Below are 25,719 nucleotides of genomic sequence, written 5' to 3' on the forward strand. Positions count from 1 at the left end.
ACTTTACCAAATTCATTGATGTGTGCTAGTAGTTTTCTGTTAGTATCTTTAGGATTTTCTGTGTATAGTATCATGTCATCTGCAAACGATGACAGTTTTACTCCTTCTTTGCCAATTTGGATTCCTTCTAATTATTTTTCTTCTCTGATTGCTGTGGCTAGGACTTCTAAAACTATGTTGAATAATAGTTGTGACAGTGGACATTTTTGTCTTGTTGATATTAGAGGAAATGCTTTCAATTTTTCACCATTGAGAATGATGTTTGCTGTGGGTTTGTCATATATGGTCTTTATATGCTGAGGTAGTTTCCCTCTGTGGTCAGTTTCTGGAGAGTTTTTAATCATAAATGGGTGTTGAATATTGTCAAAAGCTTTTTTTGCATCTATTGAGATGATAACATGGTTTTTAATTCCTCAGTTTGTTAATGTGGTGTATCACATGGATTGATTTGCATATATTGAAGAATGCTTGCATTCCTGGGAGAAATCCCACTTGATCATGGTGGATGAGCCTTTTAATGTGTTGTTGGATTCAGTTTGCCATTATTTTGTTGAAGATTTTTGTGTCTATGTTCATCAGTGATATTGGCCTGTAATTTTCCTTTTTTGTGTGATATCTTTGTCTGGTTTTGGCATCAGGATGATTGTAGCCTTATAGAATGAACTTGGGAGTATTCCTTCCTCTGTAATTTTTTGGAATAGTTTGAGAAGGGTAGGTGTTAACTCTTCTCTAAATATTTGATAGAATTTGCCTGTGAAACCATCTGGTCCTGGACTTTTGTTTGTTGGAAGATTTTTAATCACTGTTTCAATTTCAGTACTTATGATTGTTCTGTTCATATTGTCTATTTCTCCCTGGTTCAGTCTTGGAAGTTTGTACCTTTCTAAGAATTTGTCCATTTCGTCCATGTTGTCCATTTTATTGGCATATATTTGCTTCTAGTAGTATCTTATGATCCTTTATATTTCTGTGGTGTCTGTTGTAACTTCTCCTTTTTCATTTCAATTTTATTGAGTTGAGTCCTTTCCCTATTTTTCTTGATTAATCTGGCTCAATGTTTATCAATTTTGTTTATGTTCTCAAAGATCCAGCTTTTAGTTTCATTGATCTTTGCTATTCTTTTCTTCATATCTATTTCATTTATAACTGCTCTGATCTTTATGATTTCTCTCCTTCTACCTACTTTGGGTTTTGTTTGTTCTCCTTTCTCTAGTTGCTTTAGTTGTAAGGTTTGGTTGTTTATTTGAGATTTTCCTGTTTCTTGAGGTAAGATTGTATTGCTATAAACTTCCCTCTTAGAACTGCTTTTGCTGCATCCCATAGGTTTTGGATCATCGTGTTTTTGTTGTCTTTGTCTCTAGGTATTTTTGATTTCCTCTGTGATTTTTTCAGTGTTCCATTGGTTATTTAGTAACATATTGTTTAGCCTCTGTTTACTTTTTTTTTTTTTTTTTTTTTTTTTTTTTTTTTTTTTTTGGGGGTTTTGACAGGCGTGTTTACTTTTTTTTAAAGATGCAAACTATCATAACTATTATTAGAGCATGGTCTTGTTGTTTCCTGAGGAAATGGCCCAGTAAAAAGGAGTGGGTTGATGACTGTCACAGTTATCAATGCATTGCCTCTCAGCTCCAAATTCACCCATCAATATATTCTCTGCAGTGACAGACAGAATTATTTTAAGTACCTCTCCTTAAGGTGAGCATGTTGTCGAGCTTTGTCATTAGAGGGCATTGGAGGGACAGTACAGGAGGAAGGCACTCTCCCCTGTCACTGCCTACAACAGTGGGTGGGCATTGTGAGTATGGAGAGTTCCAGTGGAGCTCTTCCTGTCTTGTTCCTAGAACCAGGCAATTTCTCAGTGACCTTGTAGGCTTGTCCTTTCCCAACAATAACTTTCCCTGGCTTTCGTACACAGAAAACGACAATCTATGGCTTCCTGCCAGTGAAGGCCTCCTGCTTGCACAGGCTCTGATTCCCTCTGCAGGTCCCTGGGCAGGTCAGCTGCCCCGGCCCCCACCCACCTTACATGCCCCTGCCCCTGCTTGCTGATCACCTGTATTCCATCTGCACTACAGAGGGTCACTTTCTGCTTGCCCAGCAATTGCAGACCGTCTGTGACCTGGACAAACCAGTCATCTTCTCTGCTGCCCAGTGGGCTGAACTACATCTTCCTCAGCAGGGTCTGAATTCTAGCCTTGGGGAGGGCCCCTTCCAAGTTGCTCCTTCCTTGGATACCCTCTCTCTTCCCTAAGGGTACAATATAGAGTTTCCTTCTATCTTACAGTCACTCGTTTATCAGAGGGTAATAATTTTTTATATCAGACATCCTGTAATTTTTAATATTCTCAGTTTCTTCTCAGTATACTCTTTAACATCCTTACCTCTTGATAATAATCATTTCCCTTGGAAATATTTACCTATTTGTTTCCTTTAGAAATATTTATCCAACTTGTCTAAGAATCCATTCTATCCAAAAGGCTGTGTGCCAGTCGTTTTTACTTGTTTCTCTCATTGGAAGACCAGTTTGCAGTTGCTACAGACATACTGCACAAGCATCTCAGACAGGAAATGACCACCAAACATCAAGCAGACGTGGCAACAGTTACTCTGTGTTTATAATGATTCATTTTGAGAAAAACGGATTCATTTTTGGGAAGAACTGAAATCATTTTGGATTTCCCCTAGAAAGTGCTAACTTCTGAGGTCTATCATTCTGAATGCATTACCCTGAGCTTGCACTTCCTCTTAGGGTTCACACATTACAAACAAATACTTATTCTCTTTTCTTTTCTTTCAAAAAAAAAAAATCTCTGGGTCACATTCTAATTTTAGTTGCTCTTCTAAAATTATAGTACTCTGTGTTCTTTAAAAAAAATCTGTCCCTTTAGCAAGACCTTCAGTGACCCTGCCAACCTTACCCAATTGGAGAGTGGTAATGGAAAGTCACTTTATTAATAAAAGAAAACAGATGCTGTTCCAAAGTTCCATGGTTTCACAACTCTTGTTCATTCTGACGTTAGCAACTATAGCAGTCTGTGATGATGCCTGAGTTATGTTGCCAGTCCCTCTCTCCCTCCCTCCCTTCTTTCTTTCCTTCTTTTCTCTCTCGCTCTCCCTTTCTCTTTCTCTCTCTCCCTCCCTCTCCCCTTCCTCCCTCCCTATTCTTTCCCTCCCTCCCTCCCTTTCTTTATTTTCTTCCTTCTTTTTCTCCTTGTTTTCTTCCTTCTCTCTTTCCTACCCTCTCTCTTATTTTCCTTCCTTTTCTCCCTCCCTCAGTTGCCTTCCCATTATAATTAGGATAGAATTCAAACTCCTTGCCATAGACTACAAAGGCCACATGTGATCTGGCCCCTATCTTCCTTTCTAACTTCTTCTCCCTCCATATTTCTCGCACTGGCAATACTCCAGGCATAATGGTTTCCTGTTCTTTAAATAAACCAAGCTCCATCATGTCTCAGGGGTTTGGCACTTGCCATTCTTTCTTAAGGATTGCTATCTTCACTTTGTCTCATGGATGCATCCTTTCCATTATTTTGATCTCCCTTGTAATGGCTTCTCCTCTGAGATGCCTTTTTGAACTGCTCTAACTAGTCACCTCCATCACCGCCATGCTGTCACTCTGCATCACATGACCCTATTATATACTTTATTCATACTACTTTAGTAGTGTGGGATTATTTTATATCTTTTTTTGTTTATCTTTTTCCTTTATTACAATATAAGTTCTTTGATGGCAAAAAATTCATGTGCCTTTTGGACCACTGTATCTCTAAAGTCTTGAATAGTTCCTGACACATGATAAGGGACTTAATATTTTTGACCATCTGTTTACTGGGCACTGAACTGTGAATTGTGGTTCATGGGCAAATAAGTAGAAAAATTATTATCCCTTTGCTGAAGGAAACTGGATAAATGGATTTAAGATATTCCTATTATAATTGTCTTTTCCTAGATGGAACAAGAGTAGGTCAGGGGCCCAGTGATATCTGGGGCATGGTTTAGAGGGAAAAATTAAGGAAGAATATTATACCAAAATACTTTATAATAATTATATCACCCTATTCAACTGAAATTCTCATATCATTCTTTTTCGGTCAAATTTTGGGAAGGCCTATTACAATGCAAGTGAGCGTGATGAAAATAGTCACCCATATGTGTAGATTATAGAAACCAATGTTGTTGATTATCTACATTATGGTTTTCAAACATTTTAAGCAGTAGAACCTTTTTTTCAAATCAAAAGCCTACCCAGAAGCCCAATAAACATGGGTAAAAATGGCTGATATTCTGGCTGAAGTGGTGTGGAAGAACAGGTACCCTGCGCACCGAGCACTTCTCCTAACTCCTGTCCCTCCAGGCAGTACCTGCAGCACCACCCAGAGCTGCACAGAGCAAGGTTTTAAAATCACAAATCTCAGACTAACTCCTTCGTTTCAGAAACTGAGGCCCAGAGAGCTGAAGTGACTTATCCAAAGTTATGTAATTACTGTCAACAGAAGGGCTGAAGCCCAGCTCTCTGAGTCCTAGAGCACTGTGCTTTCAACTGTTTTATCTGGTATTCCTGAAGGATAAATTCTATAGAATAGATTAGCTCCTAGCAGTGGGAGTCCCTCTAGGGAGAGAAATGTCAGAGGCTTTCTGTATCCAGAGGGTCTTGTTTCAAATTCTCCTGCTCCTTCAGGACCATGTACATGGAGCATTGCCTCAAAAGACTTCTCTTCCCACTTGGAAATCATCTTGAACTTGTCTCATAAATAAGGAAATGGGACTACTTTCTCCAAATATTTATTTTATAATGACTTTATTGCTCTGAATTTCCATGCATCACAGAGAACTTTTAACCATTAGGTGTCTTGACTTCCTGCTTGTGAAAAGTGGCATGACTCTGATCAAGAAGTGTAGCTCCTTTTCATAAGTATTTTTGTGTTTATTTGTAAGTGGAAACCCAAATTAGAAATAACTGATTTGGTTGAGTTGCTGGTTACTAAATCAGCCATAGTGCAGATTTTCTCTTGTTAATTGAGAGTTCAGAGCCAACAGCATCTGGCATGATAGCAAACACTTAATAGATGTCTTTAATTAAGTGAATAAATTAAAGCGATATGTTTTATCTAGCAAATAAAGTTTAACAATATATTAATCTGATTTCTGACTACAGATTGGGATGGGTGGACATTATTTGTGCCATATGCAATTGTTATATCCCAGGCATCAATAATGCTCACATTGAGATCCTGAAAAATGTCCTTTATGGCAAGATATTGGATGTAACCATGAAAGTCACTAAATCTCTCCACATCACTGTGCATCTCCCTGATGTTTTCTGCCTTGATGATAACCACAGTGTCTGGGCTTCTCAGAAGAAGGCGCTGAACTGCGTCATGGATACTGAGGGCCCTTCGGAGAAAAACATTAATGGGAAAGGGTCTGAAGTGCTGGCCCAGAGAAATAACAATGATAGTACTTTTTCCTCCTCCAGTTCTGTCAATAACCCGAGCGATGTACTCAATCTCTTTGACTGAATAGGTCAGTGATACAACCAAGGGGTAATAACTATGCTTTTGCCACTGGATTTTGATATTCTTGTCCAAGTCCACAGCAAATTGTTTTTGAAATTTTCCAGATTCATGCAGATCCACTGACTTCAGGGCTGATGACAAAGGAAAAAAGTTACAAAGGTCATAAAAATAGAAGAAAAGATTTGGTGTTTATGATTAAATAAGTTAATCCTGACTAATTTATTATAGGTTTAAATGAGAGAATAGTTTGAAAATTATTGAGCAACCAAAAGTGTTATACAAATAAGAAATTATATCTGCCCCTCTGTAGAACCATGTAGAACCAAATCGACTGGCAATGGTGAGCACTGAGATCACTTCACTGGAGGATGATGGAGTCACTTTTGTGGGTATTAGTTTTGTACGTTTTGCTAACTATAGACTAAGTTCATTTGAAGATAGAGAAAGATACCAATTGATGTCTTTATATTTCAAAAAACAAGTAACCCTATTTCCCCAAGTCCTCTGTAAGTTCCCTTAAGACTGGAATTATATTTTATACTTCTGTGTTTCTTTTACATATGCATGAATTGGCACTGAATACATCATCTATAATAATAATATTACTACTCATTTGTGAAGGACTTTACAAAGCATTTATTAGGACTGATATATTCATTTACTTCAAAGCTCAATGTATATGCATATATATATTTAATTGCCATATTGTAGAAAAGAAAACCAAGAGATGAAATGACCTGTTCAAGATTACACAACTAGTAAGTGACAGAATCTGTACCTAAACTTGAAGTTTCTCACAATTCTTGTGAAAGTAGTCTACCCAATCTTAAAACTTTTGAAAAGTATAATATGGATAGAAGAAAATGAAGTCCCTTCATTTTTCATCGTATTAATTAGACCCTTGTCAAACTATCAAGGCCAGCTGCTTTGTAGCTAGAACTTCTGAGGACAATATGTAGTAAAGGATTATTAATGCTTTGTAACATGTATCATCTTAGAAGTAAAGGGCTGCACTTAAAATCTTAACCAGTATGGTTTGAAAATAGTGATGCTGGAGGGTTGGGTGGAGGAAAAGGGCAGAATTTTTTCTTCATTCCGCTTCTAACATATTTCAGTTTCCTTTTCCAAAGCACACTGTAGCCATACAATTTAACTTTTAACAATATGTGCAACAGATGTTTTGCTACCACAACTTGAAAGGTCAGCCAAGAGGGTAGGTAACTCAATAATTTCGTAGTTTCTTTAAACTAAGAGACCCACAGTTATAGGATGTGATGCTAGAGGTTATCCCCAGACCCTTAATTTTGTAGATGAGGAAACTGAGATCTGGCGGAGTTTAGTCATTTACCAGAGGTCACAATTTAAAACTCTCCCCTTCTGTTGGAGGGGATCCAAGGCCCTACTGATTTTCCCTTTTTACTGGGAGAATCAGCTTACACTCTAAGGTGGAGATCACAAGAGTGGCATCCTGTCAGGAAGGCCAGCAGGGAGCCACACCAGCTGCACTGTCCCCAGTGGTAAAAGCCAGGGTCCAGGACAGGCAGTGACAGTTTTCCAGGTAAGAGTGCTAAGATCTACTAGTGGGTTCTGAATTAGTATTGATGCATTCTTGGTTTAGTAAAAGGAGCAACTGGACTAGGATTCTAGCAAATGGATTCTAGCCCCAACTCTGATGTGAACTAATGATAATCATTGCAATAGCTGTTGTTTACTGGGCACTTTCTGAGCGCTCGTGTGTCTTGCAATGTGTTAAATATTTTATAACCATTACCTCATTTACTCTTTATAACCACCGCCAGATGCTGTTGTTATTTTTAGTTCATTGATGAGGAAAATAAGTACTATGCCCAAGGTCATGGCTTCTAAGTGGCACAGTCTAGGTCTGTTAGGCTCCAAAGCTCCTACTTTTAACCACTGTGCCTACCTGATGTGAAGCCATTACCTTATTCCTAGCATCTGTCCTTCCATGAAATAATAATAGTGATGACAGCTTACACCAAAGAGAACTTAGTATGTAGCAAACAGTATTCTAAATGCATTGTGTATATTACCTCATTTTACCAGGTGGGTACTATTTTCATCTCCATTTTACAGATGAGGAAACTAAGGACAAAATCACTATGTAGTTATGTAACTTGCCCAAACCCACCCAGCTAGGACATGTAGAGGCCATATTTTGATCCCAAGACATCTGGATTTAGAAGCCACACCCTTAATCATCATGCCATCTGTAGAAGGTGGACAGTATAATATCTTATTATTGTCTGCTCTGTCCATGATTTTCTGAGCATGCTGGATAAGTACTGAAGTGTGAATTTTGCAGGGATAGGCATGGAGTAAACCTTTTTCTAAACTGGCTCCCTTCTAGTCAATAAATGTATTCTTTTAAAGAAAAGACAATGATGTCTTGTGAAAGTGTTGGTGTGTTGTGATTAACAAATATGAAAAAGAAGAGGCATTTCCCATATTCATTTCTCCCCTTGAAATGAAAAAGATGTTTCTGAAAGGGATATGAGTAATAGCTTAGTCAGGCATACTCTTGATACTGCTTTTGAAGTATTCAATCCACTGGCGGATCGTGGAATCTCCCATTAGATGTATGAATTTTCCTCTCAGGCATTCTTTCATTTCGATTGGAGCCAAACTACAGGAGACAGGATTCCATGTGTCTTTCCAGACATGTCCACTGGGGATTGTGGATGCCATTCCAAACTTGCATTTCTTTTTCATTGGAGCTGTCTTTTCTGCAAAAGAATCAACAAGATAGGATCTTCTAAAATATCACTTTACCCATCAGTATTTATTAAGAACCAACTGTCTTTTCTAAGTATCCTTTTAATAGGGTGTGAGGATGGAGGAAAAGCCTTATTGAAGCATCATTATCTTAATGGAATACTTATTTTTCAGAAAAAATTTTCTCTGATAAGAATTTTCTAAATGATACCCATTAATGTTCATTATAGAGAACATGTTTTCTCCCAGGAAAAAGGCCTTCTAGGTAAAATTTAAGTATTTGTTTGCCTTCTTATGAAAGGAAAGACATCAATTCTTGCTTAGTAATGAAAACTCAATTATCTTGTCATTTTATCCCACTTTACCCCCAAGTTTATCACCCTCCTAGTGTGTTTTTTGTTTCTGTTTTTCTTTCTTTCAAAGAGCTCAGAATTTTATTGAACGTGTTACTAAAGAGGTTTAGTCAAAAAGACCAAAGCCCATGTCATCATCAGACTCTTCAGATTCTTCTTTCTTTGCTTCCACTTTCTTCTTTTCAGCTGGGGCAGCAGTGGTGGGGCAGCACCAGCTGCTGGGGCAGGTCCACCAGTCCCCATGTTGCAGATGAGGCTCCCGATGTTGACACTCGCCAAAGCCTTTGCAAACAAGCCTGGCCAGAAAGGTTCAACATTTACACCAGCTGCTTTAATGAGGGCATTGATCTTATCCTCTGTGACCGTCACCTCAGCATCGTGCAGGATGAGGGCCAAGTAGATGCAGGTGAACTCCGAGACAGAGGCCATAGTGCGGGCGAGTGCTAAATGGGGGCTGCCGGGTGCGGTGCTTGTCGCCAGATGAAGTGAGGGCCTCTCCCCAACGCGGCCTTAGCTTCCTCGGAAGGATGGAGCACCTTAGCGGCAGCTGAGGACTGTCATAGTGTTTTAAATGCCACAATCAAACTGTAAATCCTTTGAGTTAAGTGCATGGAAATATAAAAAAAATTAACAACTAATTTGGTTTGGGACCTGGACAGTCCACATGGATATGGCTGTAGGCTGGAGCAGAGTCCTGGAGGTCCAGAACAGGCCAGGTATTAACCCGTTAGTCACTGGTTTGTGAAGAGTCTGGGAATCTGATGGACTGACGTATCTAGCCTTGGTGGTCTTGGGGCAGTGATTATCCACCAACCAAAGGAAGTGGTTTAATATTTTAATAACCGGTATGAGTATCCTTGTGTATCCTGGGTGAAAAATGCCATTTCTACCTGTAGGTCGTATATACACTTCAGTGTAAATGAGTTCAGTAGCAATTAGCAAGTTGTTAATGTCGAATTTAAAGGGACACAAAAGTTCTTGCCTTAAATCATTTTAGATAATGATTTCCTAGGATGTTTTGAGCCAAAGAAATTGAAGAGCAATTAATAAATATAAGTGTGGAAGTGCTATTTTATATGTTAAAATGTTTGAAAGGCGCCAAAGACAAAGAGGGGGAAATTGTAATGAATTGACTTATAGAGGGCAGGTTAGAAACCTCTAGATGGTGATTCTTGTGCTTGTAGCAATGTGGGAAGTGCTGATGGTGGTGGTTTGGGAATAAGACCTAGGTGGAAATTAGGAGAGAGTTTTGACATTTGAAGGTTGATGTGTCTGATGGGCAGGTTATCTGTTGCCTGATAGATAATGATAAGATTGATGATGAGAGTTATATTTATTTATTTATTTTTATTATTTTTGGCTGTGTTAGGTCTTCGTTACTGCACGTGGGCTTTCTCTAGTTGTGGTGAGCGGGGGCTACTCTTCCTTGTGGTGCACGGGCTTTTCATTGCGGTGGCTTCTCTTGCTGTGGAGCATGGGCTCTAGGCACACGGGCTTCAGTAGTTGTGGCACGTGGGCTCAGTAGTTGTGTCTCGTGGGCTCTAGAGCACAGGCTCAGTAGTTGTGGCTCACGGGCTTAGTTGCTCCGTGACATGTGGGATCTTCCTGGACCAGGGCTCAAACCCATGTCCCCTGCATTGGCAGGCGAATTCTTAACCACTGCACCACCAGGGAAGCCCTCATGATGAGAGTTATAAAACAGGTTTATGATTCTATTCATTTATTCACTTAGGTAACTGGCATCTTGGCCTACCATAGACCAGCCTGATAAGCAGAGTAACAATAGGGACAGGTAATAGTGAATAAGTCCGCAAAAAGAAGAAATGCTTTAAATGGAACTAGTACTAAGTACCACCCGTCAAACACAGGGAGGACTTACTGTTGCATTTGGAGACGGTAATGGCGTCAAACTTTTCCATCATCTCTATACCCACATTTGACCTTAACAAAACAAATATAGAAATTAATCTGCAGGTGGCCCCAAGATCAGGAAACACAAGAAGCCACATTACCCATTGCTTCAGTTATTTCTTGTGATAATAACTGACTACTTTGCCCACGGTTCCAAACCATTTATTAAATTTACATTTCTTGGCCTATTAGTCCAGGGAGTACAGATCCCCAGAAAGTGTACAAGGTAATTTTTTGAGAAGCAGAGAAAATATATTAGATCCCATGCATATTCATACATGTCTATTTCTCCTCCTCTTTTAATTTTTATTTTATTTATATTTTTTGTTTCAATGATAATTGTTAAATATCCCAAACCTTTAGGGACTACTGGAGAGTGGGCACTGTCCCCAAATGAATTCACAGACCTTTTCTAAAATGACTCTTCACAGAGTCCCAAAGTTGATATACTCATAGTAGTTTCCTTTAGATCAACAGATAGGCCAAATCATTACTATATTTGCCTGGGTAGTCTCCAGAAATAATTATTTACCTTTCAAAGAGGCTTCTTTCTTGTTTGCTAAGATAAGACACGTGCTTGTTTTTGGAATGCATGTGGGTGGGTGCAGCACAGGGTATGTGTGGAGGCTTCACGCAGTAGAAGGCTTCTTGGTCTCGACTATCCAGGTACTCACACAGTTCAGCACTTGAATTTAAAACCAGGGCGCAATCAGTATTGACATGGGAGGTGCCATTGGCAAACTGGCCTGTGAATATCACCCTGTCATAGCCTTGGTTCCTTGCCCTCCAGAGAGCCGACACCCCTTCACTGGGGAGGATGAGCAGGAGAGACAGAGACACCCGGCCCTCCCAGAACAGGGTGAAGCTGACAAGGTAGGTGCCATTGTTGAAGTCTGTCACCTTTCCCGAAGCGCCTGCCTTCAGGGCTGGGGAGGACATCCTGGCCCTCAGGAAATCCCCGCCATATTCCTTTCTGCGTCCCAAGTGGTCCCTCACCTCCAGCAGGACGTCTAGCTGATCCCCCCTGCAGTATGTGTCTTGAGGGCTGAGGAGGGTGGCTTTGCTGGGTGTGGCGCTGGTGGTGGAGCTCACGTGGGTGAAGGGTCTGGGTGGGATCAGCTGGTCTAGTTTCTCCTTGATCCCCTTTATTCTCAGCTCAGTCTCTGCTGGTGAAACTGCTGGATCCAGTGGTGCTGCAGGACATGATTTCATGATGAAATTCCCGTGATGGAGGGAGATGGGCAACTTGAGTACAGTCCATAACTGAAATGACAAGGAATACAATAAAGAACAAAGAAAATGTGCTTATTTAATGTAATAGTTTTGGTAGGTTAGCCAACTTCTCTTTTATAAAATGATGGGAGGTACAAAAATTAAAAATATATTGAGATTTCACTATTTCTGTTTTTTTTTTGTTTTTTTGTTTTTGGCTGCACTGCATGACTTGCAGGATTTTAGTTCCCTGACCAGGGATTGAACTCCAAGGTCCTTGGGAGTGAAAGTGCAGAGTCCTAAGCATTGGATTGCCAGGGAACTCCCATCAGTGGCTAATCTATTTTGAATGAGCCACTCCACCCTAAAGAGCCCCGGGATCTTCTTCCTTAAAGTGGTGATCATAAAATATACTTTCACTGGGCAGTCGTGGAGACCAAATGAGAAAATGCTTTTTAACTGCATAGCAGAGAACAAATGTTTATTGTTCTATTATTTTTTATCTTAAAACTAGAATTCAGTCATTTAAATAAATCCTTAAGAAAATGTTTAAGAAGCATGGAAATTTTATGTAATAAACAATTATCTATTTTTTTCTATTTCACTTTTTACACTTTGATTAAATTGTGATATTTATTAGTAATTTTCAGATTGCTTTAGCTAACAGCACATAAGAAGCATAGGCTTATAAAATATTTATTTTCTAATCATAAAATAACACTGATTTATTATTAAAAATGAGAGAATGCCACAATTCTATAGGAAATAAAAGTCAGTCACACCAACCATTGATAACTACTCTTACCGTTTGGGTGATTTTATCTCATCCTCTATATAACAATTTCACATGATTGTGAACAAACTGAATATTTGCCAATGAATTTTGATTTAAAAAAAAAGTGTAATTAAAAACTTTCCACGGGCTTCCCTGGTGGCGCAGTGGTTGAAAGTCTGCCTGCCAATGCAGGGGACACGGGTTCAAGCCCTGGTCTGGGAAGATCCCACGTGCCACGGAGCAGCTGGGCCCGTGAGCTACAAATACTGAGCTCTGCGCGTCTGGAGCATGTGCTCCGCAGCAAGAGAGGCCGCGACAGTGAGAGGCCCGCGCACCGCGATGAAGAGTGGCCCCCGCTTGCCACAACTAGAGAAAGCCCTCGCACAGAAACGAAGACCCAACACAGCCAAAAATAAATAAATGAATAAATAAATTTATAAAAAAAAAAAAAAAACTTTCCACCTTATGTCAAAGGTCCACATAATATTCCAGCCTATGGAATATTTCACTTATTCCTGTCTTTTTAGATATTTATTGCATTCAGCTTTTCTCTATTACTTATGATTCTGTAAAGAACACTTTTTGGTATAAATCTTTCATAGTAATATCTCCAAATTTCCAATAAAGGCAGAATAGCTTGTACTGGACTAACTATGATTAACATTGTTACGGTTTTATTATTTGACATGTGAAGATTTAAAAAAATAAAAACATTTTAATTTATCAAATAAGAGACAGTAATAGCAAACATTTATTATGTGCCAGGTACAATGTTAAATGTTTTTCATATGTTAGCCCATTAATCCTCACAATAATATATGGGGTATTTATTTTTATGACCCAATTTTCAGATGATGAAACTGGTTCACAGCAAAGTTAAGGGACTTAGCCAAGTTTGTATAGCTAGTCAGCACCAGAGTCAGGTTTTAATCCCAGGCAAGTATCTCTAAAAATGAGCTACCCAGTGCGGCAAACATGCAGTAAGACTAAAATTCTCTTTCACTGTTGGTTTAGGTGTGAATGGCACCACATTTCTGGAAAACAGTTCTATAGCATGTACTAAGACCTTTAACAATGTTCACTGCATTTATCAGTAACTCTATTTCTGAGAACTCAGTGAATCATAGTAATATGTCCAAATTTCCAATAAAGGCAGAGTATCTTGTATTGGACTAATTCTCCTGTAGAGAACAGTGATTAGCTCTACAGAAGGGACAACACTGGACTTGCATTTTAAAAAGTACTGGGGCTTCCCCAGCGGTCTAGTGGTTAAGACTCCACACTTCCACTGCATGGGGCACAGGTTCGATCTCTGGTAGGAGAACTAAGATCCCACATGCCGGCGGCGGGATCAAAAAGAAAAAAAAAAACAACTGCTAACTAAAGTTCTTCAAGCTGAAGTGAAATTACACCAGAACGACACATAGATCTTCAGGAAGGAATGAAAAGCACCAGAAATGATAAATATATGTATTAATATAAAATACTGTGTGTATATCTCCTAGTTTCTTTAAAGTGCGTACAATTATCTAAGAACTACAATTTTGTAATAATATGACAACTATAGCATAAAGAATGGGGGGGAATAAACGGAAATGGATGGTTGAAAGGTTATTACAGATTACATGAAGTGGTACAATATTAACTCTACAAGTTGAGAATGTGTATTGTAGTCTCTAGAGAAACCACTTTAGAAAGACAGCTTCGAGCTCTGAAAATAATAGAGAAACTGAAAGGAAATACTAACAAACAAACAAACAAACACAACCCACAATAAGGCAGGAAATGGGGAACAGAGGAATAAAAACCAGAATGGCTGAGCAGAAAACAAATAGCAAAATGGTGGACCTAAATCCACCCATATTAATAGTTCCATTAAAAGTAAGTAGACGAAACACTTCATTAAAAGTCAGAGATAATACTCTTCCTGGGATTAAAGTAGTGTAACCAAACTCAAAAGAAAAAAACATACTGTTTTGGAATAGTTAGAGTGTGAAGATTTTTAAAAGACAGTATGTATAAATAAAATAATGTTCTGTAGTCAATGCATTCATTTATGTATATTTTAATATTTTGAAATATTTAAAATATTTTGATATTAAAAGTTATAGTTTGACATTAAAATTTATGGTTTTATCAAATTTTGCAAGAATTTTTATTAAATGAATTTGTGATCAATGTTTCAATATTTGAGCTAATTCATTTATAAAAAGGTGAAGCTGTTATATTTTCACCTATGTGATTAGTAATACATTCTAGAAAGTTTTACTAAATGATATCTAATAAATGAAGTGTTAAATTTTTTTTAAAAGGCAGAGATAAAACAGCAAGACCCAGCTGTTTGCTATCTACAAGGAATGCAGTTTAAGTATAAAGATACCTATAGGTTGAAAGTGAATGGATGGAAAACAATATACCATGTAAGCATAAAAAAGCTAACATTAATGTTAAAGTAGATTTCAAGACAAAGAGTATCATCAGACATAAAGATGGACATTTCTTAGTGATAACAGCGTCAATTGGTCTGAAAACATAGCAACCTTAAATGTGGACGTGCCTACATATCCATGTATTTATATGTGAAACAAAAATGGACAGAACTAAAGGGAGAAATAGAAAAATCCACAATCAGGATCAGAAATGAAAAAATCTCTCTCAGTAGTTGCTACAGGAACTAAATTTAAAAATGAGTAAGTACCAAATGTAAAATAGCTAGTGGGAAGCACCTGCATAGCACAGGGAGATCAGCGGGGTGAGATAGGGAGGGTGGGAGGGAGGCGAAAGAAGGAGGGGATATGGGGATATATGTATACATATAGCTGATTCACTTTGTTATACAGCAGAAACTAACACAACATCGTAAAGCAATTATACTCCAATAAAGATGTTTTTTAAAAAAGAGTAAGTACCTAGAGGATCTGAACATTATCATAGTAACATCTTTTAACCATACAATACATTATCAGATGTTTTTAAACTGCTACAACTTCACATGAAAACTATAAGTGATTTTCAGTATGGTAGAATAATATTCTCTGCACAATTTTTTTTTTTAGTAGAAAAATAACAGGAAAATTCTGATTCAAGGTGGAGGAGTAAGCACATATTATAGCCTCGATTTCCCACCATAAAATTGTATAAACGGCAGAAAAGAACTTAAAATTTTCTAATTATTCTGGGAAATAGGAAGAGATACTTTACATGGACCAGAACTTATAAGCAGTCTCCTGAAGAATGAAATGCAGATGAGATTAGATCAAAGAAGGAAACCACGGCTCCAACGCATGTAGATGAGGCTTTGGCAAAAGAAGGAAGTCACTGCAGGGACACTACCAACATGGAGGAGGGTGATAACTGGAATAAAAAGGGGTGAAGGGGAGGCTCACAGGAGGACAAACCAGGCAGGTTGACACCTCCTTATTTCCCCACCCGTGCCTGGGCCAGACAGCTAGAAACAGGGACTTCTGTACTCTGGTGAGAGTAAAAACTACAGATATTTAAGCTGGAGAGGTGGGTAGGACCCAGTGTGCCTGGCAACACTTTAGAAAAATGGGGAGCATTTATTGCCCTGCAGCACTTTTTGCATCTCTGCCACAAACATGCTGGAGCAAACAGGTAACAGCACTCCACACTGACCACCACAGAATCTCAGGTGTAAGAAAGTACACAACCAAGAATTAGCAAAAAATTTTCATGAAAGGTAACTCATGAGAGGGACTTCCCTGGTGGTCCAGTGGTTAATACACCATGCTTCCATTGCAGGGGGCACGTGTTGGATCCCTGGTTGGGGAACTAAGATCCTGCAAGCCACGTGGCGTGGCCAAAAAAAAAAAAGTAACTCATGAGAGAGAGGTATCAGGTTCAACAAAGAGGAGACATCCAAGGGAACAGAATTAATAGAAAAATCAAAACAAAATTTTAGAACAAGTATACTTTCTGTCCTCAGAGAGATCTAGACAATATTGGGTCTGTGAACTAATGAGTCTTTCAAGATCTTGGAAAGTAAAATCCTACTGTTCCTTATGCAAAAGTCAGTTGGATTCCTTTACACCAGCAGTGAGCAATTAGAAAATGTATTTAAAAGGACACTATTGACAATAGCAACAAAAAAATTATGAAGTACCGTGGTATCACTCTAACAAAAGATGTATAAGACCTGAATGCAAAAATTATAAAATTTAGTGAAAGATCTTGAAGAAGACCTGTATAGATGGAGAGAGATTACATGTTGATAAACAGCAAAATAATATTATAAACATATCAGTTTTCTCAATTTGATCTATATGGCTAATATCATGCACTTATAATTTAAGTAGAATTTTTTTCACTAAATTTGACAGTCTGATTCTAAAATATATAAGAGAGAGTGAAGAGCCAAGACTGGCCGAAAACTAAAAACGTTTTCAAAACTAATTATGAAGCTCTGTTAACTATAGCCATGTGGTATTGATACAGGGAAGACAAATTGTTCAAAGGAATAGAACGAAGAGCCCACAGAGGGACCTGTATTTATTAGAGATTTTGATATACAACAAAAATGACATGATAAATCAGCTTGGAAAGGAAGGATTACAAAATAAAAAGAGCTGAAAAAGTGGTTATCCATATGGAAATAAAAGAAAAATCAGCAAAAACAATCCAAGTACATTACAGGGCTAAATGTCTAAAGCAACCTTTAAAACTTTAAGTAGAATATTTAGATAAATAATTTGATGTCAGCATAGGGAAAGGTTTATTAGTACTCAAGAAGTATTAACAGTAAAAAGTATTAACAGTATTAACGGTAACAGTATTAACATAAATTTTACTACATAAACATGAAAATATTCTGTTGTTCAGAGGTTCCTTGGAGAAGGTGTAAAGACAAGCTAAGCATTGGGAGAAGACTGTTGCAATGCAGATATAAGTGACAAAAGAAGAATGTGTGTACACACACACACACACACACACACACACAATATTATCCTCTCCCATATTGCATGATTATTTTCAAGTACCTTGGCTCTTAAAGATGTGTAAGCTGTTGAAACTCCCCTACTACAATCTATAGGTCTGTTTGTTTGGACTTTTCTAGAACAGATGAAGTGTCGAGTAAAAGAGTACTTTTGTAAAACACATAAAGAAAGCAGTTCCTACCTTTGTGGAGTTTTGGAAAACTGTAAAAGTGATCCAGGAGGCTAATGTAAACAACAATACCAACAGTGACTTATGATTTGTTATTCTCATTGTCATGATTGGGATCCTAAAAGAGACAATACAAAAACAGGCACAAAACCAGGAAAGAAATGCAGAAATACTTGAAAAGTTTATGCCTCCTGATTCTTTTGGTCCTCGTATGAGTTACTCCCAGAATTGAAACTTGGTCCTCCTGCTGCTCTTGCTGTCTCCCAGCTGCCTTTATTAGCTTGTACCTCAAGAGAGTACACAAAACGATATATGTACTCTTTGCAGTTAGTATGTTTTCCTCGTCATCTTCTGAGAATGGAGCCCACCATGGACTGTAAGAAATTGAGCAACTAAGGGCCTGATGGATGCAGGGCTGCTCACGCTTAGGGGAAGTTTCCAGGCTATGTGTCTTCTAACAGGTTTCCTATTCTCTTCCCTTAAACAGGAAGAGCAGACACAAAACATCCCAATAAATACTGACTCTGATAATCACATTCTTCTGGGGCCCTTTAAATGTAACTTGATTTTTCCAGCTTACTTTTTACTAATCTGTTAATAGGTTCCCCTTTCTTGTCTTACCAGCCTTTCTAGCACCCCTCAAGCTTGACAAGATTTGTTTTAAAATTCAGATTTCTCTCTTTCTTTAAGAAATGTTTTAGGCTTTATCAACATTTTCTATGGTTACATCTTCATTTCTGTCTTTGCCCTGGAATTTCAAGTGGTCTTTTAAAATCAGATGGCTTAAACACTGCCCTTCTAAAATTTTCTCATCTCTCAAAATTTTCTCTCCCCTAGAAGCACCTCCTACCCTAGATCCCCAGTTTATACATAGACATTAGAAGTTTCTGCACCCAAGAATAAATGTTACTCCTTTCCCTGACCTCCCCAATTTTGCAAATATTTTCATACCTTTAGTTTAAAGACTTTGCTTAATTCCATACACAGGAACTATGGTGAGCTGGGTGGTAAGGCTTTGTTCTGAAGCCACCGGTGTATTACAGGGGTACATCTCCTCTGTGCCAAGACATATCACAGGTGTAAATTGCAGTCTGCATACTTTGAGCTTAGATCCAGAATACTCTGCTTGTTTCAGGTAAGGTGAGTATCAGGCTTGCCAGCCCCACCTTAAGGAGGTACCTGGATCACAGCTGCAGTTCTCAGTTCATGCAGAGGTGGGGAGGAGAAATGAAATTCTCAGTATGGTTAAATTAGATAAGTTTAATGTTCTTAGACTTTATTAGTTAATTTTAGTAAGTGTACAATAAATACCTGACAAGGAAAAGTGTGAATGAATCTGGAAGTTTGAATGAACTGTCATCTGTGGGAAGCTGAACCGTTTCATCTCCACCTGAGCCTCGTCATCAAGACGATTCTAGTGCGTATTATCTAGTACAGAGTAGGTACCCGGTAAAATTTGCTGAATTAAGAAAGAACCTCAAATACAATGTAGGCAAGACAATGATATTGATTCACTCTGAGACCAAGAGAGTGACCGCTTACAGTCATGGGTTTGAATCCATCTGGGATTTGTATTCTTGAACCGATAGAAATGGTGCCAGAAAAAGCATGTGCCCAGGACAAATGCACCAGCGCTCATAGGACGCAGTAGCTGATTGCACTGTGGATCCTTCCACAGTTTCATTAATGCTGCCCCACACAGGAAGTTAAACATCTACACCAATCCTTTCAGTCATATGTATAAGCAGGAAATCAAGACCTATTTCACAAGGATCTTTAGGATTTTGATAATGCTCCCAACATCCTTCATCATGCTCTATGGAACTGGCCTTAACAATACTTTCTTATGTCTTTACATAATGACTGTTGGAAAAGCTGTTTAACCTTATACAACTGGTCGAAATTGCTCACTTCTTCCCTAGGGAGTCTCTAATAATAGATAAATATTTGCAGTAGGTCTGGTTTGGCTGCTCCGTAGGAGACTTTGGCTGCTCTGTAGGAGACCGGTGCCAGCAACCACCCAAGTTCACAGCCTACTCTGAGACACATGGATTTATGGATTTTAATTTTGCTTTAGTCATATCAACCTTGATATTTAATGTTAACCTGGGGTTAGTTTAATAGAAATGCTTGACTTGAGGAACTGGGAGCACAGAGGAGAGTTTAAATGATTTGTCCAGGTCATCCAGTGAGCTTTTTTTTTTACATCTTTATTGGAGTATAATTGCTTTACAATGGGGTGTTAGTTTCTGCTTTATAACAAAGTGAATCAGTTATACATATACATATGTTCCCATATCTCTCCCTCTTGCATCTCCCTCCCTCCCACCCTCCCTACCCCACCCCTCCAGGCGGTCACAAAGCACAGAGCATCCAGTGAGCTTTTTTTTTTACATCTTTATTGGAGTATAATTGCTTTACAATGGGGTGTTAGTTTCTGCTTTATAACAAAGTGAATCAGTTATACATATACATATGTTCCCATATCTCTCCCTCTTGCATCTCCCTCCCTCCCACCCTCCCTACCCCACCCCTCCAGGCGGTCACAAAGCACAGAGCATCCAGTGAGCTTTGAAACAGAGCTGAGATCGGGCTTCCTGCCACTTTCACCTCTGATTCAGAGCCCTTTTCACTACTCAGCGTGACTCCAATACTTATGGTAGAACCAAGTTCAGGTAGATCCTGTGGTTCATATATTTATTGTTCAATATATTTAAAATAAAAGGCTCTTTTTTTTTGTAAACCACGTTTTCTTTCAGTTTGCTCAAAAGCCTGGTGTGAGCACGATATATGTGCTCTTTGCAGTTAGTATGTTTCCTCATCATCTTCAAGCAGTTTCCTTTCCCTTACATTTATGGGTCTAAATGAGTAGTCTGAACATGAGAGCTCAGTCAGAAGTAGGAACATAGAGCCATGAGTTCACACAATAAAATATAACCCAGGAGAGCATCAATTCTTTGGGGATGTGAATAGGGTAAGAGTAGTCTTACCTTGGCAGGGGTCTAAAGGAGCCCAAGCAAAACGGGCAAAGCAAAGAGTAGATGTCCAGGAAACATGCAGTGGAGACTCAGTCACAAGTTAGGGAAGTGGCTGCCATGGCCTCAGGAATCAAACAAGATGCACCCCATTGCCAAGGAGGCTGCACTGAATGGTGGGAAGTCTTGTATCCATGGGATCTGAGTACAAGGAGAGGAAGGATGAAAGAAGATGCAATAGCAAGAAGTCTCAAGGTTCCAGCAATGAGAACTTGGCATAGGACTCTATGTCACTAATGTAATGAAGAAGGGCACAGGCTGTGCAGCTCAGCCATGTTGGTGGTGAGGGGAAAGGTCAATGCTGAGGCAGACATGTGAGTAGATAACTCACCATGGCCCCAGATTTACTAGTAACAGATCACCATGGCCTCTGTGCCATTTTCAGGTATTGTGCGAACGTGTACGAAGTTCAGAGGGACTGCCATGCCCAGAGCTCTCTTTGAAAAAGGTGGTGAAACAGAGTTTTAAGTCTGCTTCATCATGCCTAAGTCATTGTTACCTGGCCACCTATAACAGAGATGAGCACCTGTTTCAAACTTGGCATGAGATGCCTGCCAAATATGGATGCTCCCTTTCAATGGTGACTGCCTACATTCAGATCTCCTATTTGCTGGAATGTGAAAGAGACACATACATGTGGAGAAGGAAGAGCTTGGTGGGTGTAGATGGAAGAGACTCACGGATCAAATAACAACAGCTAACATTTATTCGAGGACTTACCAGGCACTGTTCTGGTGCTTTTCATGCACTAACCCACTTAACCCTCAGAACTACACTGTGAGGTCATCACCATTTTCAGATGAGGACAGTGAGGCACAGGATGTTTAAACATTAACTAAGTTCACAGAATCAGCACCTGGAAGAGGCAGGCTATGAAGCCAGATCTCCAGAGCTGCATTTTTAACCACTCCAAGGTACTGCCAGCAGGCATGAGATAGCAGAAGACATAAGGCAGCAGGATCCACAAAGCAGAGAACACAGAGAGTAGAAATTAGTTAGATGGTCACAGCAGAAGTAGGAGAAGCAGAGGCAGAAAGGCAGTACCTGGTGGAACACAACGAAAACCTGTGCCAGCTGCTGGGGTTGTTTCCAGCTCACTACCAGGGCTGCATCATGTCCTAAAGGCTCTTTCAGTTAGGTCCTCAGCAGTGCTTTCCATCTCTGTGAGGCACTGGAGCATGTTGGGGGGCTGGGAGGAAGACTTTTATCTCACCTTCCAAATTCTCAGACAGGGTTCAATTCTAAAATGTGAGACACTGGCCAAATTACATGAAACCAGCTAGTACACATATTGCAAAAACAAGTTATTAGATTTTTATTCACTGGCAGCAGGAAACAACATATTTTCCAGAAAGTTGAAAAAGTGAGACACAGGAAAACTGTGAGCATCTTTTTCAAATGCCCTTGACTTTGATATTTTAGTTATCCTAGCAGCACGTGTCCAGGGATTTTTGTGGATAAGTAAATGAATGTGCTTGTTCAGACAGTGATGTGTCTGGTTTCCTGAACAACTTGGATGGATTTGCACAGCTTGAACAAGAGAATACGGACATCTGACCACCTAGTCAGTTTTTGACCAAACATTGAGTAACAGGTTTGCCCGGCTGGGACTTTACCTCCAAGGTAGAATGAAGAGGAACTTATTTTAAAATTCTGCAAGAAGTCTTGGCCTTCAGGTTTGACTGGAATGCTTATACTACTCAAGATGCTTTTAGTTATATGATTGTAAAATAAGTGTATGCCCCTTTTTTATTATGAAAAACATGAATGAAGTGGAGCAAGTTAAATACAGACATTTCAGAATGAAAAATATTCCATTTCCTAATATAAACAGGTCCATTGTCAAGGTACATCATTTCTCTGCATTAGAACACTGCAGGAATAGTTGGAATAGTCAAGATCTGCTGATGAATCCTAAAACCACTGGGTGAAAGTTTGAGGAGAAACAAGAATATCTTTCCACCAATACATTTATTAATTTCAAAGTGAAAAATAGTAACTTTAGGGAGAAAATCAGCGGACACCAGCTTACACAAGTGGTCAAGGTTAATATCAGCAGTAATAAGATGTATCTCCTTTCATGATGTTGTACCGAGAAGGGCACACCACTTCTGTGGTACTCTTGAGAAAAACGCATGACCCCAATCTAATTATGAGAAAATATTGAGGGACAAAATTGAGGGACATTTGACAAACTGACAATACTATTCAAAAGTGTAGTGATCATGAAAAAGAATGCCAAATTAAGCAGCTTTCAGAGATAGGAAGACACTAAGGAGACACGATGACTGAATGCAATGTGGCTTCCTTAGATTGGGTTCTGGAACAGAGAAAGAGCATTCGTGGAAACACTGGTGAATTCATACAAAGTCTGTAGTTTAGCTACTAATCTACCACTGTTAATTTCTTGATTTTGAACGTTGCACAATGGTTACACAAGATGTTATCATTAGAGAAGCTGGCTGAAGGGTATATGAGAGCTCTCTGTACTATTTTTGAAACTTTTCTGTAATTATAAAATTATTTCAAGAGATAGAGTTTAAAAGCTTTCTCAAGTGGAGAAAATATTTCTCCATGAAATGGTTCATTTCCCCCCAAATCATCTACTAAATAACCTACCAAATAGACTATCATGTTCACACAGATTGGTGCTGCCACTTCTATCATTTCATGTTGCCATCTACACCTGCTATATTTCTGAGCTGTATAACCCTGTTTGGTCTATTTTTCTGTAAATGTTATTCTTTTGGGTTTCATTTTGCTTTTTTTAAAAACATGGCTTTATACTAATATAAAGATACAATATCTTATTATCTTCTGGGGTGAATCTCCTTTTGTTGCTCTCGTTTTACAAAATTAGTTTTCCATGTACTTTTTTTTTCATATATTGTTAATAATCAGTGTTCCTGTGAGGTAGCAGGATGGGATACTAATAGAGGGTGCTGATTCCCTCACATGATCCAGCCCTGGAGATGCCACAGAAGTGAGAGGAGGTGATGTATTTGAGACATTAATAAAAAATGTGAGATATCCCTAGGAAGTCCAAGATAACTGGGTTCTGTTGTGCCTGATGGAGGTGAGGGTTTGGGGAGAGGAAGCGAACCCAGGGAAGGAAACAGCTGGAAGCCATGGGCAGGATAAAGATTGAGGCGAGCATTCTGAGTCCTTTTAATCTCCTTATAATACCCTGGTTAGAACAATGATTGCCACCTTGCTACCGTAGGGCAGAGAAATAGCATCTCTCTGAGCACCTGATTGGGGGCAGTGTAGCAGCATCAGGCACCACTAGGGGACCCTGAAAGTACAGAGGAGAAACCTACTTGTGCAAATGAATGAGCTAGTCCTAAACTTTAACTTCTGCCCCATCACTACTGGGGGCACTACTGTCATTCTGTTTGGGACAGTACTTCATTGTGTGGGATTTTTCTCTGCGTTATAAAAAGGCATGCTTAGTACCCCAGCCCCTTGCCCTAAATGCCAATGTCAATAGAGCAACCTCCAAATTTCCCTCACACATTTCCAAATACCTCCTTTGGTTGAGAACCTCTGGTTTAGATGACTAGATCATAAGAGGATGACAACTCTTGGGAAAACTGTACTTGGGTGGAGGTACAGAAAAGTCATTTAGGGTTGGGTGTGTGAGTAACAGAATGGAAAATTGTTGAGGACAGATCTAAACAGGCTCTTAGTACTAAAGAATCCTTTTAAGAACCCCTGCAAATTCACTACCAATGGCACAAGCTAAGGCTTGGAATTTGGCCTGTTCTCCTAGGAAGACATTACCATTGATAGCCAATAATTTCAGGGAAATGTGACCTCACAGGAAAAAATAATGAGACATCTGAAGAGCACAATCACTATATAAAAAAGGAGAAAAGTAATGGGCCACATAGACCGAGAATTAGAATTAAGCATAATAAATATCATTTGAGAGAGAGAAGAGATACCAATTGCTTGACTGTAAAGCACAAATGAGCAGTCATAAAGAAGAACTAGTGGAAGAGTCTCAGTCTACAATATATAATAACCAAAATAAATAATAGTAGAGTGCAAGAGTAAAATGTATACAGAAATAAAATTAGTAACCTGGAAGATCAAGTTGAAGAACTCTCCAGAAATCAAGAAGGAGTTGAAAGAATGTGAAAGACAAGTTAAAAGATATGGATCAAAGAAATAAAAATGTCAATATCCATATTTAATAAGAATCCCAGAAAGGTAGGGTAAAAACCAAGGAAACAAACAGAGACACTACATTATTTTCAAGTACGTGTGAAAATCAAAAATACTGAGTCACAAGGGAACTCTCAACAACTTTTAAATTCATCATTTATATGTAAAGCACAATGAAATCATAAAATATTTGACAGTGAATAGCAATGAAAGTACTTTATGTCAAATGTTGTGGAAATCCACCAAGTCGTACTAAGGGGGAAATATATAACTGTAAATGCAGCTATTAAATAACAATAAGAATTAACACTAAATGAGCTAGATGTCCAAGTCAAGAATAGAAAAAGAACAGCATAGTAAACCCAAAGAAAGTAGAAGTAAGGAATTCACAAATGTAGGAGCAGATACTAATAAGAGATAAAACAGAGGAACAATAGAAATGATTAACAGAATAAAAAGCCAATTCTTAGAACAAAACTAAAAATGAGCAACTTTCTAGTAAATCTGATCAAGAGAAAAAGACAATATGTATAGGACTCCAGCTGCTGAACGTAGGAGGGTAGAGGAACAATTTTTCCTCCCTGACAACTACATTAACAGTTAGATAAAAGAAATGTGATCATTTCAATTGATGCTGAAAGATAAGACAATAAAATGCAGCACTCATTCATAATTTGAAAACACAACAATGTAAAAACAACCTCTTAGCAAACTAGGAATTGAAGGAAACTGGATTAGTATAATACAGGATGTTTATTAAAGCCCTACATCAAATATTACATTACACTTACCTGTGAAATTTTAGAAGAATTCATACTCAAGTTAGTTACAAATTAAAGTTGCTTGTCATTACAACTTTTGTTCAATATTTTCATGGAGTTGTAGCA

General features: G+C 38.7%; 1 protein-coding gene and 1 pseudogene across 3 annotated transcripts; both read right to left on the bottom strand.

Moving 5' to 3' along the window:
• Positions 1 to 4,815: 4,815 nt before the first annotated feature.
• NXPE4 (neurexophilin and PC-esterase domain family member 4) lies at positions 4,816 to 25,719 on the bottom strand. 3 transcript variants are annotated; one of them, XM_024751649.1, is made up of 8 exons: positions 25,624 to 25,719; positions 20,618 to 20,803; positions 18,579 to 18,683; positions 17,640 to 17,745; positions 11,049 to 11,779; positions 10,485 to 10,546; positions 8,057 to 8,263; positions 4,816 to 5,650 (listed from the first exon to the last, which is right to left on the bottom strand). In XM_024751649.1, the coding sequence occupies exons 4-8, from the start codon at positions 17,733 to 17,735 to the stop codon at positions 5,112 to 5,114; spliced, it is 1,635 nt and encodes a 544-aa protein (XP_024607417.1). In that variant the 5' UTR covers positions 17,736 to 17,745; positions 18,579 to 18,683; positions 20,618 to 20,803; positions 25,624 to 25,719; the 3' UTR covers positions 4,816 to 5,111. The 3 variants fall into 3 exon arrangements, with proteins under 3 accessions (XP_024607417.1, XP_024607418.1, XP_024607419.1); XM_024751650.1 differs by lacking the exons at positions 17,640 to 17,745; positions 18,579 to 18,683; positions 20,618 to 20,803; positions 25,624 to 25,719 and having other exon boundaries at positions 11,049 to 11,201; positions 11,513 to 11,600; XM_024751651.1 differs by lacking the exons at positions 17,640 to 17,745; positions 18,579 to 18,683; positions 20,618 to 20,803; positions 25,624 to 25,719 and having other exon boundaries at positions 11,513 to 11,571.
• On the bottom strand, positions 8,712 to 9,061 carry LOC112403928 (60S acidic ribosomal protein P1 pseudogene; annotated as a pseudogene).

Source organism: Neophocaena asiaeorientalis, unplaced genomic scaffold (assembly GCF_003031525.2).
Source record: "Neophocaena asiaeorientalis asiaeorientalis breed wild unplaced genomic scaffold, Neophocaena_asiaeorientalis_V1.1 scaffold479, whole genome shotgun sequence".
Lineage (NCBI taxonomy): Eukaryota > Metazoa > Chordata > Mammalia > Artiodactyla > Phocoenidae > Neophocaena > Neophocaena asiaeorientalis.